Source organism: Salvia hispanica, chromosome 3 (genome assembly GCF_023119035.1).
Source record: "Salvia hispanica cultivar TCC Black 2014 chromosome 3, UniMelb_Shisp_WGS_1.0, whole genome shotgun sequence".
NCBI classification, from domain to species: domain Eukaryota; kingdom Viridiplantae; phylum Streptophyta; class Magnoliopsida; order Lamiales; family Lamiaceae; genus Salvia; species Salvia hispanica.
In genome coordinates, this window is record NC_062967.1 from 19,301,231 (window position 1) to 19,317,905 (window position 16,675).

The 16,675-nt window shown below is 36.3% G+C and overlaps 1 protein-coding gene and 1 pseudogene across 1 annotated transcript; one reads left to right on the forward strand and one right to left on the reverse strand.

Annotated features, from left to right (window-relative positions):
• Nucleotides 1-686: 686 nt before the first annotated feature.
• On the forward strand, nt 687-1,897 carry LOC125216333 (annotated as a pseudogene).
• A 167-nt stretch (nt 1,898-2,064) lies between these two features.
• LOC125209527 (protein WHAT'S THIS FACTOR 1 homolog, chloroplastic-like) lies at nt 2,065-2,511 on the reverse strand. Its single transcript, XM_048109127.1, has one exon. It carries the CDS (start codon nt 2,509-2,511, stop codon nt 2,065-2,067), a length of 447 nt encoding a protein of 148 aa, XP_047965084.1.
• Between the last annotated feature and the right edge of the window lie 14,164 nt (nt 2,512-16,675).

The following is a 16,675-nucleotide window of genomic DNA, read 5'->3' on the forward strand; positions in this document are numbered from 1 at the left end:
GAATTATTTTTGAGTAAACCCCACAAATAACATTATTACAAAATCAAATTTTTAAATCATTCTCGTAAGCCTTTTGAATGATTTCTTTACTTTTTTATTGATTGACAATAGATGTGTCTTAAGGTATCATTTCTCCAAATAATACTAGAATTTATCGCATGGAGATAACGAACTAAATTTATATGAAGACAATAACTTTATTCAATAATGACATGCTCTCTATTTATTAAATTGGAACACATTCTTTAAACCTTTTTTGAAATAAATCATAAAATGAATTTCTAGCATCAAAATGTCTATGCAACTTATATGAACTATCACATGCAACTCATATGAATTATTTCATGCCACATCTACATGAAATTAAAACATTTCTTACGGTATGGAAGACAACATTTACTTTGTTTTCATTTGGTTAGAAAAGTTGGGATGGCGACTCATGCAGCATAAAAACTCTTTTTATTGGTCCTATTTCCAAAAGTTTCAATATATTTCTCCATTTTGAATCTATAAAATATTTGTATATATTGAAATACCATTTTTCATCCAAGTTCAAATACTATTAACTTATTAGGTGAGAAGAAGGCATCATTATTGTCATTCAAAAATATTCAATGCACGTATGTGTATAAAAGAGGCATCGACTAACATGTTCTGAGACTCAAAATAACTCTTATAGTGAGCAAATGGCATTCCAAAATAGAGAAGTGTCCACAGATGCACTTCTTCAAGCTCAAGCTCATGTTTGGAACCACATGCTCGCCTTCGTAAGCTCAATGTCCCTAAAATGTGCGATTCAATTAGGCATACCCGACGCGATCCACAAGCATGGTGAGCCTATAAAGCTTTCCCGATTGGTTGAATCTGTTAATGCTGATGTCAGCAAATCCCAATGTATCCACCCTTGATGCGGGTGTTAGTCCAATCCGAGTTCTTCACCGAAGACGCCACTCAAAAGGAGGTGCGGTACTGCCTGACGCCATCCTCGCGCCTCCTCTTGAAAGAGGCACCTCTTGCGGTGCTCATGTTGGACACCGTCTTGACAGATTCATGGCACCATATGAGTGAATGGCTCACCAGCGAGAGCCACCTCACGCAGTTTGAGGCAGTGCACGGGCCAATGTTCTGGGAGCGTGTGGCACATGGGTACTTTGTTCGATGAAGCTATGCGTAGTGACTCATGGCTCGTGGCCAGTGTACTTGTTCGGGACTACAAGCATGTGTTTGAGGGAATCAAGTCACTGGTTGACGTCGGGGGTGGAACTGGGACTATGGCTAAGGCTATCGTTGAGGCGGTTCCCAGCATCAAATGCATTGTTCTCGACCTCCCACATGTTGTGGCCGGCTTGGAAGGCTCGAGCAAACTGAGCTTTGTGGGGGGAGACATGTTCGAAGCTATCCCTCCAGCCGATGCTGTCCTTCTCAAGGTATGAATACGTTTTATCTCACCGTCCTTTCATTAACAAAACAAGCCCGTCATTCGCAAACAATACTAACGAGTGACAATAAAAACAGTGGATAATGCACGACTGGGACAGCGAAAACTGTCTCAAAATCCTAAAGAGATGCAAAGACATTGTGAAGAGCAACGGCAGCACGGGAGCAAAGGTGATAATCATTGACGCGGTCCTGGACATCAACAGAGAGGATGACAAAGTTGTTAATGATCAACTCTACTTCGACATGACGATGATGGTTGACTTCAACGGGATAGAAAGAAGTGAGAAAGAATGGGCAAAGCTTTTCTCTGATGCTGGCTTCACTAGCTACAAAATTACTCATGCATTTGGTGTTAGGTCTCTACTTGAGGTTTATCCTTAGATACATACCGTGGGCCATAACACCGACGGTCTATATATTGTCTATTCGCACATATACGTGTGGACGTATTTCACAATGCATAGCATGATTATAATAACAATGTACTAGTATATTTACCTTTCAAGATTGATCTTCATGCCCAAAACTCAAGAACAATCGCGACGTACAAGATCAACTGTAACCCATAGCAGGTAAACTGAAGGCAAATCATAATAGAAATATATAGCAAAGGCCATTGAAATTTCATTTAGCATCATCACCAGACAAAACTTTGTAAAATCGTTTCCTTTCTTCCGCATCAAGTATGCCACCTAAATTACCTTCTTGATTATTTTGTTCAGAGATTTTTTCATCATCATCATCTCTACTCCTTCCGATAGGCCTAACTTTTGCAACACCTTTTTCCTTTTTCTTTTCTAAGTTCATTAAGTAGTGCCTTCGGTTGTACTCGTGCAGGCCTTCCTGCATTAGCTCCCCAAACTTATTCTTCACCACAACGACTGGATCCTTCTCTATCAATTCCGAACCATTGTATGCTTCCCTGAGAAGAACAGTGTAAATCTTGTATTTGTTCGAGACATAGAAAATACCAGGATGCTTCAGCAACAAAACATTCAATTTCTCAGGAAAGCCAAACTCTCTCTTAAAATGGCTTAATTTGGAAATGGAGAGTTTCTTCCACAGAGTCATCGATAGCAATTCGTGCACTAAAGCCACGTATCCCCTAATAAATTTTATGGCCCGAAAATATTTTGTGTTTTCAAAATTTCAAACTTGTCAAGAATTATATATAGACGACAGTATTGAGGTTTAAGTAAATGAACATGTGATCTGAAACCTGCCAATTAAGCATGGAGTTTTCATTATTAATAGAACTATGAAATAAATCATTAATGAATTTATATATACTATTATTATACTACCTCCGTCCCAGAAAATTTGTCACATTTTTCTATTTTCGTCCATCCCCCAAAATTTGTCTTATTTCACTTTTACCATTTTTAGTAGTGGACCCTATATTCAACTAACTCATTCCTACTCACATTTTATTATAAAGCTAATATATAAAAGTAAGACCCACAATCCACTAACTTTTTCAACTCACTTTCTATTACATTTCTTAAATCCCGTGACAAGTCAAAATGAGACAAATTTTGGGGGACGGAGGTAGTATAAATAAATATCAGTATGTTCTGCCCTATACCCCCAAGGCCCTAAACAAGAATATAGTAATACAACGTGGGCGTGCATTGGCCTAGTAGTAGTGTAGTTAATATTCGATGCCAAAGGTCTCAGGTTTAAGTTAACTGTTGAAAAATTAGGGTTCTGATATGATAATTATATGAAATGTATAATCTTATATAGTGAATTATAAAAGAACTCAAGACTGATATTTATTGACATATGTTAATCCTATGCGGTTCGACTCTCTTTTGCAATCCAGGAAAGAACCGACAAAGAAAACCCGAATTGAAGCCCGTAACTTTGCTCGACTCAATTACATTCATTACTTAAATTAAATAAAGAAAAAATAACAACACATAATCATGAAGATGTCGAGGTGGCACGATGTGCGCTGCAGGCAATCCCGTGCCCTAGGGAGTGATGATACTCCCATTAATGGTCAGGTTTGGGGAGATCGTATTAGTGCCATTCAATGATACCACCGGTTTCTTTATATTAATCCCATTATTATTCTCGATTACCTGTGGGTTAACGTTGAAATCATTAAATTTGATATCCAGTCGCCGCCTGAGATGCCCATTTGAATATGTAAAAATGGTGAGAAAGAGAATTAAAGCTAATGTAAGTTTGTTGCCTACCATAGCTAAAAAATTTGAGAAGGAAAATGAAGATTGTGTTTGATTTATGCTTGAGCTTTTTGTGATTTTGATATAACTTGCCATGACGTATTTATAGCTTTGAGGATCGATCAAATGAGTATGTGATGTAAACCTGCTAACTCAACGTGTCTGTAGCAATTTGCAAGAACTCATTAAAGAATTTATACATTCTACTATTATATAGGAAATATTTAAAATAATCACACGCAAAGCAATCATATGGTTGCCAACTAATTATAGTTTACTTTCATTAATGGTTGTCATTACGCAAGATTAAAATAATAATAATTTTTGTTTGTTTAAAAATTGGCATTTCATTAAATTAGGTTGATCTTGTGTTAATATATATTGTTAGGTGGGCACACGGTTCAAAAAAATGTTGAACCTGAACCGGCCCGCCAAGAGTTTAGGCGGTTCAAAACCACCAGTTTCCGGCCAAAACCGCCGATTCTGGGTCAGTTCGGTGGTTCACTTTAATTATTAATTTTTTTTACTTATGAATTCTACGAAACCATTCTTGATTTTCTCATTTATAGAGACATCGTTGAATATTTTATGTTTCACTTTCAATATGGGACAAAATATGTTAAAGTATTTTCTTTTATAACTACATGTTTAGATCATTCATTCATCTTTTTCCAATTTGGGATACAAAACTTTCTTTTGTCTTCTACTTTTCTTCATTTTTTGTATAATATATATAAACAAAATTATTATTTGAACATATTCTTGATAGATAAAAATAAACAGTTATTGAGAAATATGATTTGTATTGACGAGCTACGATTTCCTGCACCTCTTTACAACCTCTCCTTAGAGTATGTATATCGTTGTGGACTGCTCAAGCTGGACAGTCGACCTGATCATGCTAGCCTATTTCTGTCTGTTACCTGCAAAGATGCGAGTGAGTGGATCCGGTAAAAGCTCAGGCCGATCAACTCGGCTTACTCCGACTCGAGTGAGAAGGACAGAAGTGAAGATGAATCGTTGTCAAAAACCTTAACCCACTAATACTATTTATTAACTAGTCTAGGGAAGTAAGGATCGATCCCACAGAGATGCGGCGTTTTGTTGTTTGTTTGTTTGTGTGACACGGCTTGGGTTGCTTGGCTGCTGCCATGCTTTCTAGGGGGTGGTTAAGTTTTAACTAGTGGACTTTGGAAAATAAATAAATTGAACAACTCAACTAAACTACTTGATCAACTTGACTGATATTTCTATAAATAGACAAACAGAGTAAACGAGGACTGTCAGTCCCCTGCAAAAAGCACTGTAAAGTAAAAACTTACTAACAACTTCATCTTTTCAACAAATCAACATAAAAAAACAGAACAGAGAACAGATCTGGAAAATTAAAGAAGACGAAACATCGTAAAACACATAAAACTTAAATTTACCCCTAAGATCTAAGTTGCGACTACGTAAAAACAAGAACTAAGACATGCTCATGCAAGAAACGAAACAGGAACTGCTAAATCTAAGCATACGAAGACAACGCAAACATGAAACAGCAGATCTGAGCGAATCAAAAAAGATGAAACACTCCTAAGCTAAGACACAAAACATAAAACCCGAAAATAAAAACAGATTTAAAACATTAAGTGAAAAATAGAACATAAAGCTAGAAACGAAAACAGAACTTCATATTTGACTAAATCAAAACGTTAAAAAGTCGATTACATGAAAAATGAACTAGAAAGCAATTAAGAAAGCATGAAATTGTCTCATCATCCCTTCTTGGGATGGAATACAGAACGGACTTGAAATTGTGCATGAAAACAAACACCGAAATTAGAACTAGCAGCTAATAGAATAGGACCCAGTGCGTGTGTGCAGAAATTTAGAACAAGGAAGGAAATGAGCTCTGGTTTCAACTATGGAAGAGAGCTAAGACCCTAACCTACTCTAAGAAAGCTGTTGAGAACCCCCCTAAACTACTACGCAGAAAAATAAAAATAGGGGAACTCCCTTCTCTTTGTGTGTTGGACTCCTTTATATAGGAAGGCGTATGGCTCTGATTCCTAGGGTACCACCTTTCCGAAATGACAATGCTGCCCTTCACACTCTTAGGTTGGGTCTCTCGTTTTCTTTCCAATGCAGAACTCTGGTTGGCTCTGGTAAAATGTTGACTTGATCAGCTTATTGCCGCCTTTTTCTCCTCCTTTCCTTCGCCTTCCTGATTTGTGCGATCTCTAGTTTCTGGCGAATCTCACACACACCTAGCTCAAAAAGGGTATTAGTTCATGGATTTAGGTGCAGTTTTTGTTAGAGTTTGTATACTAGAAATCACGTTTCGAGTGATTGAATACTGTAAAACTCTTATTCATTTTCCAAGGAATAAAACAGATTATTTTTGTCATAATGTTGTTATGTTTTACATTTAATGGATGTTAATGCATGTTTAAATATATAAGTTAACTTAACAAATTCTAAGTCTTTGATTTAGTAGACCGGTTGTGGGCGGCGTCCACTTTAAGGTAACATGGTCAGTCCTAAACAAACAAAAAGAAGAATTTCACAACCTAGATGGAATTAGACTATCCATCATGAAATGTTGCAATGTCAGTCCACATATTTCTAAGCCTTACTGAAATAAGATGACATTGGTGTGGTAAAGCACTGAACGAATCTAACAGCAAGACTTGTCCTTGGGCTATCTACTGAAAGACGAGGTCTTGATAAATATTTGTTTCTTAATCAATGTAGGTTAGCATTGAGCATACGGTATTGATTATGCATTACTTTGACTTATCAAATGGTGCGGGTTTTTCGTAACCCAATAATCCTGATATATTGGGTAGTGGTGATTAATATCTAGCGGTGCTAGGATTGCTATTATTTTAAATCGTGCGCGAGGTGAGTCTCGTTTGATAATGTCCTCAAGAGGAGCGTGAAACAAGGTTTTATTATTTAGAACCTAGCTAGTTGGAGTTTGATCACTCTATGAATAATAAATAAGCGTTTCATGCTAAGTCTACTCTTGGAATTAATAAGAAATTAATTAATTAAGTCCATAGCAGACATTAATTAATTAATGGATATTTTTATCTTAAGCGCGGGGAATGAAAGTTAAAACGAAAACCTGGATTACTTATAATTTCAGATTTGGATAAGGAGAGTTCAATATTACTTCTATAGTGGCTGCTCGTAATATTCCAATTAAAGCTTATATTAAATTGTGGGTTCAATTTAATTAGTAAAAAGTAAATTGGATGAGCCCATATTCAAAACCTTCTATAGATCCCTCTCTGGGCCCAAAAGGAACTTAATATAAATAGGAGAATAAAGGAGACGTAAATTATAATTTTAACTACTAAAATTTTCGTCCCCATCTACTAAGAGGAGTTCGAAATTCTCTCCAAATTGAAAAAGGATTTCATCTGTCTTCTTTATTTAAGTCCTAGTATTCCGGTGAGATCAGCCCACACTGATATTGGAGTACAGTTTGGGAACCAGAGAGAAGATCTGTGGTCTAGTATTCAAAGCGTCACGTGGAGAAGTCGCTAGCCATCATCAATTCTTTGGAGAATTAATTAGGTATTATTTCTCCTCCGTAGAAAAGCATGATTTAGGTTTCAATACTCTTAAAGCATGATTAATTCAAGTTATGAGCATGATACATGTGAGAATTACGCGAATTGCTTTTGTCTAAATAATCTGCAAAATAGATTTGATTATTATGTGATTTATTTGTTCGATTAATAATTAATCCCTCCGTCCCAAGATAAGTGACCTGTATTCCTTTTTGGGTGTCCCACTATAAGTGACCTATTTCCATTTTTAGCAAAAAGTCATCTCTCTTACTTTATTCGCCACCTACTTTATTCTCTCTTCTCTCCTCTACTTTTCGCTCTCTCATACTTTACCCTCTCCACTTTAACTTATTTAAATACCATTCCTTAAATCCCGTGCCCAAAAGAAGTAGGTCACTTATCTTGGGACGGAGGAAGTATTAAATTATGATAATCCGACGCACGCTTCCGCTGCCGGAGTTGCGTGGCGTTGGCTGCATGGTTGGACGACGTCGACGGAGGGATAGTCTCGGCGTTTTAACGCCGGAGAGGAATGAGGAAGCGTCGCGCTTTTTGCGCGTGACACCGGCGGTTTCTGGGCGGCGAACTCGCCGCTCCGGCGAGCACATCGCCGGTGTATATTTGTCGTTCGTTGATTCGTGCAAACCTTGAACAACGAGATATCGATGAAAGATTATTTTAATGATTAATTAATTCCTAAATTAAAAGATATCATTAAAAATAATATTATTTAATGAAATAAAATATTTTGGGATGATTTTCCTAGATTTTAGGAATATTTTGATTATTTTCTATATCTATGGAATATTTTATATACTAGATGATATAGATAAAAATAATTTAATAGTTTCCTAATTATTATATATATCTAGAATCCTTATTAGGATAGATATGTAAGATTACATTAAATAATATAATTATTTTCTTCCTAATCTTGAACATGGATATTATATGAATTTAATTTTTCATGTTTAATTAAGATTTAAATAATGTACTTTATTTTAGATATATCTTAAAGTATGACATGAATAAGAATTAAATTCTAGATTAATTAATTCCTAAACTAAGATGATAGTTAAATAAGAGAGGGAATAATGTTGACAAGAGTCTTCTTATCATTTTTCTCTCTCCTACTTTACCATTTTTCCACTCTAACTATTTATCATTTTTACAAAACAAGTGCGGAAAAGTGACCGGAACTCCTAATGGTGGACGGAGGGAGTATATGTTAACTAATAACTACTATTATACACATTGAAAGAGTAATTATAAAACAAATTGTATAAGTCTAACAATAATTATTATACAATAATTATTTTTCTATATACAAATCATATTTCTCAATTTTATTTATTATTATCAATCAAAATATATTCAAATAATAACTTTGTTTATATATATTATACACAAAATGAAAAAAATTAGAAGACAAAAGAAAGTTTTGTATCGCATATTGGAAAAAGATGAATGAATGATCTAAACATGTAGCTATAAAAGAAAAAACTTGAACCTATATTGTCTCACGTCGAAAGTGAAACATAAAACATTAACCAAGAATGGTTTCATAGAATTCACAAGCCCATCAAATATATATGGGTTATTATGAATTTCTTGAATTCATTTATTCATTTATTTGGAAAAATTGTATTTTAAATATAAAAATTATTTTTTATAAATAATTTTTTTTAATTTTTAATTGAACTGCCGGTTTAATCGTTGAACCGGCGGTTTCCATTTCACATTTTGTTGAACTTGAAACGGACTGTGTGAACCGCCGAACCGTCCGGCGGTTCGAACCGCCGACGCCGGTTCCGGTTCCGGGTTGTGCATGCCTATATATTGTGCCTCGGAAAAAGGGGCTCAATTCGCAAGTCTTTCGAAATTTGTGATTAACCTTTCAAAATATGGGACTGTGGCATGCGAATTTTTCGAACTAAGGGATTTTTAAATTTTTATGTATATTTACTTCTTTTTTTATAGTATTATTTCTTTCACTATATTTAACAACTGACCAAATTATCCCTAATATTTTTTAACATAATTTTTTATTTATTTTATTCCATCAACCACCTTTCCACAACCACCATCTCTCTCGACTCTCATGGTGGAAAACGCCCATTTCAATTCCTCCGTCCACCAAGGCCAAATTCCTTCACAATTGCATAAACCATTTGCTAATCTAACTAATCTAACCGTAAATGTCCCACTTGGAATTTTCTTTCATGTATTTGCATTCATGTAATCTGCAAATTAAATCAAACCTTAAAGAACACGGAATTGAATTAAGAATTTAAATTGGAAAAACGAGGCTGCCCGAGCTGGAATAAGTTCAGGTCGTGTTGCTTCATTTTTCCAGCTCGGGCTGCTGCTGCCCGGTGCCATTCCAGAATATTAATATGAAGGCTGCCGAGCAGCAGTCTCATTCAATTTAAAAATGAGTTCAGCCTCACTGGAATTTAATATTATTGATAATAGAATTCTCATTCCACTAATTCATTTTACTCATATTTTATTAAAAAATTAATATATTAAACAAATTCTATATTTCACTAAGTTTTTAACCCACTTTTCACTATTTATCTAATACATATATATCTATACATATATAAAAGGCGAATTCTGACTGAATTTTGAATAGTTCATAAGTTTTGAGTGCCACCATAATTAATTTAAATTTATGTAGTATGAGTAATAATTATAGATACAATTTTGAAATCATATACAACAGTTTCATATGTATAAATGCAATCCACTATGTAAAATAATTAATTTTCCAATCATGCGTTTAGAAAATTTAAGGATTATTATGTATTAGTATTAATTTTCCATGCGTTTAGAGCATCCGTAGCGGTGCTCTTAGCGCAGTCCGTCCGTCCGTTCCAGCGGCAAGGATGAGCTCGTCCGCCGCTGGGAGCCGTCCGTCCGTGCCGCTGAGTAGCCATACGTGGCACGTCCTGATTGGCCAACGGCTTAGCCGTTGGCAAATTCGATTTTTCTTTTTTTTTAAAAAAAAAATTCATAAATAATTCAAAATAATACCAAAAATTAAAAAATATATATATTTTTGGATTCCCAAAAAATTGAGCCATTTATGGACATTTTTTTTGGATTTTTGTGATTTTTTTTAATCCCAAAATCATCTATAAATACACACATTCATCATCCACTTTTCACATCAAATTATCTCCCGTTCATACTTTTTCATACTAAATCATCTACATCTTCCTCTCGCATCCAAACCCTCTCTAAAAAATTCAAAAAATGATTTCACTGATCTCATTGCGGAAGCGGAGCGCGAAGAACAACAATATTATGATCAATATCATGCCGCCTATGAAGCCTATGTCGCCGCCAATACCCCGCTCCTCCTCCTCAACCAACTAGAGCAAAACGTCGCTACATTCCTCGTGATCGAGAGGGAGCCCACGAAAGGCTCGTTGCCGACTATTTTTTCGACCAGCCGCGGTATCCAGAAGATTACTTTCGGCGCCGTTTTCGCATGTCAAAACGGTTGTTTATGCATATTGTCGACACATTGTCCACCCGTGTCGAATACTTTCAATTAGGTGCAGACGCAACCGGTCGGCAAAGTCTCTCGGCGTTGCAAAAGTGTACTTGTGCCATCCGACAACTTGCTACTGGGCAAACGGCTGACCTCTTCGACGAGTATTTGCATGTCGGTGAGTCAACTGGAATCCTATGCCTCAAGAATTTTTGCGACGACGTTCGTTCTACTTTCGACGCGGAATTCCTTCGGGCACCCACCATCGATGATTGTCAACGGCTGCTTCGTCTTCACGAAACAGTCCACGGTTTTCCCGGTATGCTAGGCAGCATTGACTGCATGCATTGGAAGTGGAAGAATTGTCCGACTGCTTGGAGGGGGCAATACTTAAGCGGCCACAAAGGCGGCGGCCCAACGCTTATCCTTGAAGCGGTCACCGACTACTGCCTATGGTTTTGGCATGCATATTTTGGTGTTGCCGGATCCAACAACAACTTGAACGTGCTATATTCTTCACCACTCTTCGATGATGTTTTGAATGGTGTAGCACCGGCGATCGACTTCACCGTCAACGGAAATACATACCACATGGGTTACTATCTCGCCGATGGTATCTATCCAAGGTGGTCGACTTTCGTGAAGTCGTTCAGCAATCCACAAGAGCCGAGACGGATTCATTTTGCGTAGCGTTAAGAGTCTACTCGGAAAGACGTCGAAAGAGCTTTTGGCGTCCTTCAAGGCCGATTCTACATTGTGAAGTCCCCTTCTCGGCTTTGGTACGTTAAGAATATCACCGACATCATGTACACGTTGATACGCTCGGATTTTGCACTGTTTTAAGGCCATTATGTGGTCCGTTTTTTATGTCAACGTCACTCTACACGTCCATTATTTGCATATTTTGTCTATTTTGGTATTTTGACGTGTTTTGTGAGAAATGTGCATAATTGAGCCGAAAAAGGGAGCCAAAACGCCAAGTTTGGAAATCTGGAGTCAGACGGCGACCGGCGCCCGCCGCGGATGTGTGCGGCGACCGCCGGCGCCGGCGAGCAGATCAACGCAGCAGGTCCGCCTCGGAAAAATGTGCTTGGAAAAGAAGTCTCGTCCGGCGACCGCCGGAAGATGTGCGGCGTCCGCCGCCGAGGGAACAGACTCTCTGGACTCCAACGCGGCGACCGCCGGCCAAGGTGCGGCGGCCCGCCGGAGAAATGTAGCGAATCCGAGAAGCCCTAGATTTGCGCCCAGTTTTACCATATTTTGGAGATTTTTTCCTTCTACTACAAGTCATGGCTTTCCCCTATAAATAAAACCTCAAGCTTCATTAAAAGGGAGAACTTCTACTTGCAAAATACTTCATAGAGATCAGGACCTAGAGTACTTCATTCATTGGTGCAAGGAGTTGGAGAAGGATTTCAAGAACATCAAGAACGACAAGGATTCAACCCACAAGTTTTATTTGCTTTAGTTTTATGTTTAAATTGTCTTCTCTTCAATCTATGTTTTTAGCTTATTCAATTATGTGTAACTAAACTCATAGGATTCTAGGGATGTGTTAGTAACGACTTTGGTTATACAAATTCCTTTTTCTATCTAATATCCGTTTTGTTTTTACTTTATTTCTTCCCTAAGTAGTTTTGATGCTGCATGATTGAGTGACACAATCGTGTATGATTTAATATAACTTGCTTCATAACTGTGACAGAGTTCTAGCGAGTTAGATTCACTTAGTAGACACTACAGTTAGCTTCCCTTAAAACGACACTGTTAATTGAGAGTGAGGACTTTTCAAGGGTCTTAGGAGCTTTTGGAGTTACGTGTTAGGATTGACAACCCTAATCTTGTAATCAACATTTGTATCGCATGAGCATAAGCTAGGTGACTCGTCCTTTCAAAGTATAAACTGTGCTAGGGTATTGTAGTTGAACATTTTGTATAACCATAACTGTGAACACACATCCCTGGGATTCCCTTATCTCTATCGCCTTTCTCTGTGTTCTATTCGCTTTTAGTTGGTCTATGCTTTCTATTGTTTTTAGTTTTTCAAAAGTTTTCAAAACCCAATTGTTTTTCCAGATAGTATTTGAGTCTTAGTAGAGGATAAACACTTTGTGTTCGTCTTCCCCGTGTTCGATATCCGGTACTAACCTTTAGTTATACTATATATACTCTGTATACTTGCAGGTTTATTTAGTGCTAATAAAAAGTGCATCACACGTGCATTATCTTGCACAACATGATTATCGCTGACGAAGGATCGAGGGCGCCTAACTTTTACGACGAGGATGAAGCCGGAAGCTCAACCGTGAGATCTTCCCTACGCCGAGGTGTGCATACGACAGTGAACGAGAGGATCGAAAGAAGACACACAATGCGCGATACAAGAGCCCACACTGAGCTACAAAAAGATCTAATCAATCACATTTGGGCGAAATTCGGCAACGAGTAGTGGGTCTTTTTAATTTTTAGGATTTTAATTGTGTAATTTTTAATTTTTAGAATTTTAATTGTGTAATTTTTAATTTTTAGGATTTTAATTATATAATTTTTAATTTTTAGGATTTGAATTATGTAATTTTTAATTATTTTGTAATTTGTAATAGTATTCCAGGTATTTTTAATGCATTTTAATATTGTGGAAATGTTTTTATTTAAATTGAGTAATAAAATGGTAGGACCCTTGAGCTTGTCCTTAGCTAAAAGCACGGATGTGAGTGTCGTGCTCTTAGCTAAGGACAAGGAGTAAAAGTTGGTCCGGGTCCACTTCCGTGCTCTTAATTAAGAGCAAAGATAGAGATGCTCTTAGAACATTCAATAAAAAAAAAAATTTGATCAGTTTAATGCATTAAATGCGCACATGACTAAACGTTCTTATTCAAATGTTAATTGGGTAGCAAGACAAAATCTATTAGTAATAAAATTGATTTATATTGAAATGTCAAAAAATTGAAAGTCATTTATTATTAATTTAATTTTATAATAAATGGCATTGGATTCAAAAAGTTGTTAAGAATGCGAAAAGCTACCATTTTCCTATAAATTTGCTTGTACAGCCATGATTTACATTCATGGAAACACGAAATCAGATTTGACTATGGTTCATAAGAGAATTTAGTTCAATGAGAAAGCTCAAAGAATTAATAGAAATTTGTTTTTGATCGGGCAACTTCAACAATACTGCAACTCATTATTGAATTGAAATAGCTCCAACCATTCTGTAAAAGACATCTCATTCTTCTTCCTTTTTGCAATTTTGCACAATATCTATAATTTATAGGGTTGAACTATTGTGATCCCAAATATGTTTTTTTTTTTCTTTCAATTTTTTGAAAATTTCATTGACATTCATTTATCTTTGTCTATTATCCAATAGAGGAAGAGAGAGATGTACCTGATTGAACTGGTCGACGAGCAGAGTTGGGGTAGGAATAAATTTGTCATCTTGAAAAAAGAAGATACATAAATATTTGGAGAAGAAGATGAGACCGAGTGATTTTTTAGCTAGGCTAACATGTAGTAGTAGTATTTAATTGTGTGTATATTGGCATATAAATTTCTCAAATGTCCAAATATGCAAAAAGGAGTTACTGTTATAAATGTGTATTAGATGTGTAATTCACGGCTGTTTATAGGATATTTTTCTCTTTGGAAATAAAACTTTATATATGCATAATCTAGGAAGCTGTTTTTAAGGCTAGATTACATGGATTTTTTTTTTGGAAATAAAAATTAAATATATGTGATATTTTCAGCCTAATGTTGCTATTTTATATGGACTACCAAATATTCAAGATTATAGATTATAGGGATTTTTTTCTTTTGGAAATAAAAATGAAATATATGTGATATTTTCTTTTTAGCCGAATGTTGCTATTTTCTATGTACTACCAAATATTCAAGATTAAAGATTATTGATACAGTAGTATTTTTTGTTTTGATCTGATAATGATTTTCACTATCTTATTTTTTATAGTACAAGAATAAATATGCAATGGTTTTCACATTTTTACTGAAGATTGTTCACATAGGGAATATGGCTTATTTCTACTAAACAATTTCTACTATTTTTTCTCTTTCCTATTACTTTACCAATTATATATTAAAACCTGGGTCGATCCTAAATGACTTATTTCTATGAGACGGAGGGAGCGTATAGTTTTAATAATGTGTTATTGTGTGTGCGGTTATTTATAATAGAAATGTAAAGGTGTTTAATCAAATTTGATTTAACTCAAAAATTATTTCCTTTTAATTTCTAATAAATATGTGTTTGTGTTTTTTTTTGTCATTTTATTCAATAGATTAATTCACAACATAGTATTACAATGATAGAAATAAACTAACTCATGCAACGCACGGTTGTGACACTAGTATGTTTTAAAACTCGAGCCGAGCCGAGTCAACTCTGGTCAATTAATTGCGAATGGATGAACTATAAACTACTCCCTACGTCCCCCATTAGGAGTAGCACTTTGACCGGGCACGGGTGATAAGGCTAATTTCATGCATCAGTTATGTGATGAAATGTCACCATTTACTGGGTCTAACACAAATTTTAAGCCAGGTGTGTGAAGGAATTCGCTAGGTCCAGGAAGTACTGAAGGCAGCGGACCAGCGAAGGAGAGAGAGGAAAAGTGAGCAGAATCAAGGAAGAAAATGGCGAGACGAAGGAAGTCCAAAGCGGAGGGCAAAGAAGACTATTCACACGAAAGAGCCTCCTGCTGGACCCACTTCCACGCCTATATAAAGAGGAGCATGCAACACACGAAATATACATGATTTAGCTCTCAGCTCACACACACACTCACACACTTGGGAGAATGGGGATTCTGGGGTAGTTCAGTGGTTCATCTTTGGAAAATTCTGTTGCAACACCGTCCTCAAGGAGGGCGAAGATACAATTATTACCTTTCAGTTTTTGTTGCATTTTGATTTCCGTCGAACTTTACCGTTTTGGAATTCGACTGCTCGTTGCTACTTATCGTTATTCTATGAAGTTTATTTTATGTCATGATGGTGTTGATTGGTGTTGATTTACGTTGATTTTATGTTCTGAGGAGTTTTATTTCGAAGGTTGATGTTATTCTCTGTTTTGGATGTTTCTGAGCTTGATATGGGAAATTTGTTGTTGATCTGTGGTTGTTGTTGTTGTCTGTGGTGATTCGGCAAATCTGTAGTTATAGAGATGGTTTATATCGGACTTTGGTTCGGATGCTTGGATCCGGAGTGGATTTAGCATCCGAAGTGTGGATCTGAACAGGGGAAACTGAGTTGTGCATGGATTTTGATTTTCTGTTTTAGTTTTCATGTTGCTTCGTCTAGTAGCGTAGATCTGCCTTAGTTTTAACTGTTCTTCGTTTTTATTGCTTTTAATTCAGTCTGCTTCATTTCAATTTACGTTCTCACTCTGTTTTTACTAGTTGTTTCATGCCAAAATGTTGGAGAAGATGATGTCGATGTTAGTTAGTCCCTTAGTTAGTTATTTTGCAGCTTTTTAACCGTACTCTACCTTTTTCAGAAAATGGTCCCCACCTTCAGTTGTTTTCCTAGGTCTTGGTAGTTTAGGGAGTAGTTTTCTTAGATCTAGTAATTGTCTCGCTTGTTCCAGTTTATATGCATGTTTCCTGTTTCTGCCTAGGTCTAGTTATTAGCATTGCAAATTTCAATTACCAAGTCTAGTTTAAATTCCTCAACCCCAAGTTGCGTGGCAGCAGCCATACCACCCAAAATCCCTTTAAATGCGTACTTTCGCATCTATCCTCGTGGGATCGATCCCTACTTCCCTATACTAATTTTAGTATATGTGGTTGAGGGTTTTGAAGAGATATTCTGTGTGTCCGACGACCGAGATCTTTCAGCGTTCTGTGAGTTCCTAGACCCCGTGATCTAGTGGATTTTCTGGACCCAGTTTAAAAATATCCGAGTATCAACGGGTTTTACGAAATGTAAAGAAAAATTGGTTGAAAAAGTTAGTG

Coding starts and splice junctions, on each gene's coding strand:
- LOC125209527 (XM_048109127.1), bottom strand. CDS start 2,511: ATGACTCTGTGGAAGAAACTCTCCATTTCCAAATTAAGCCATTTTAAG.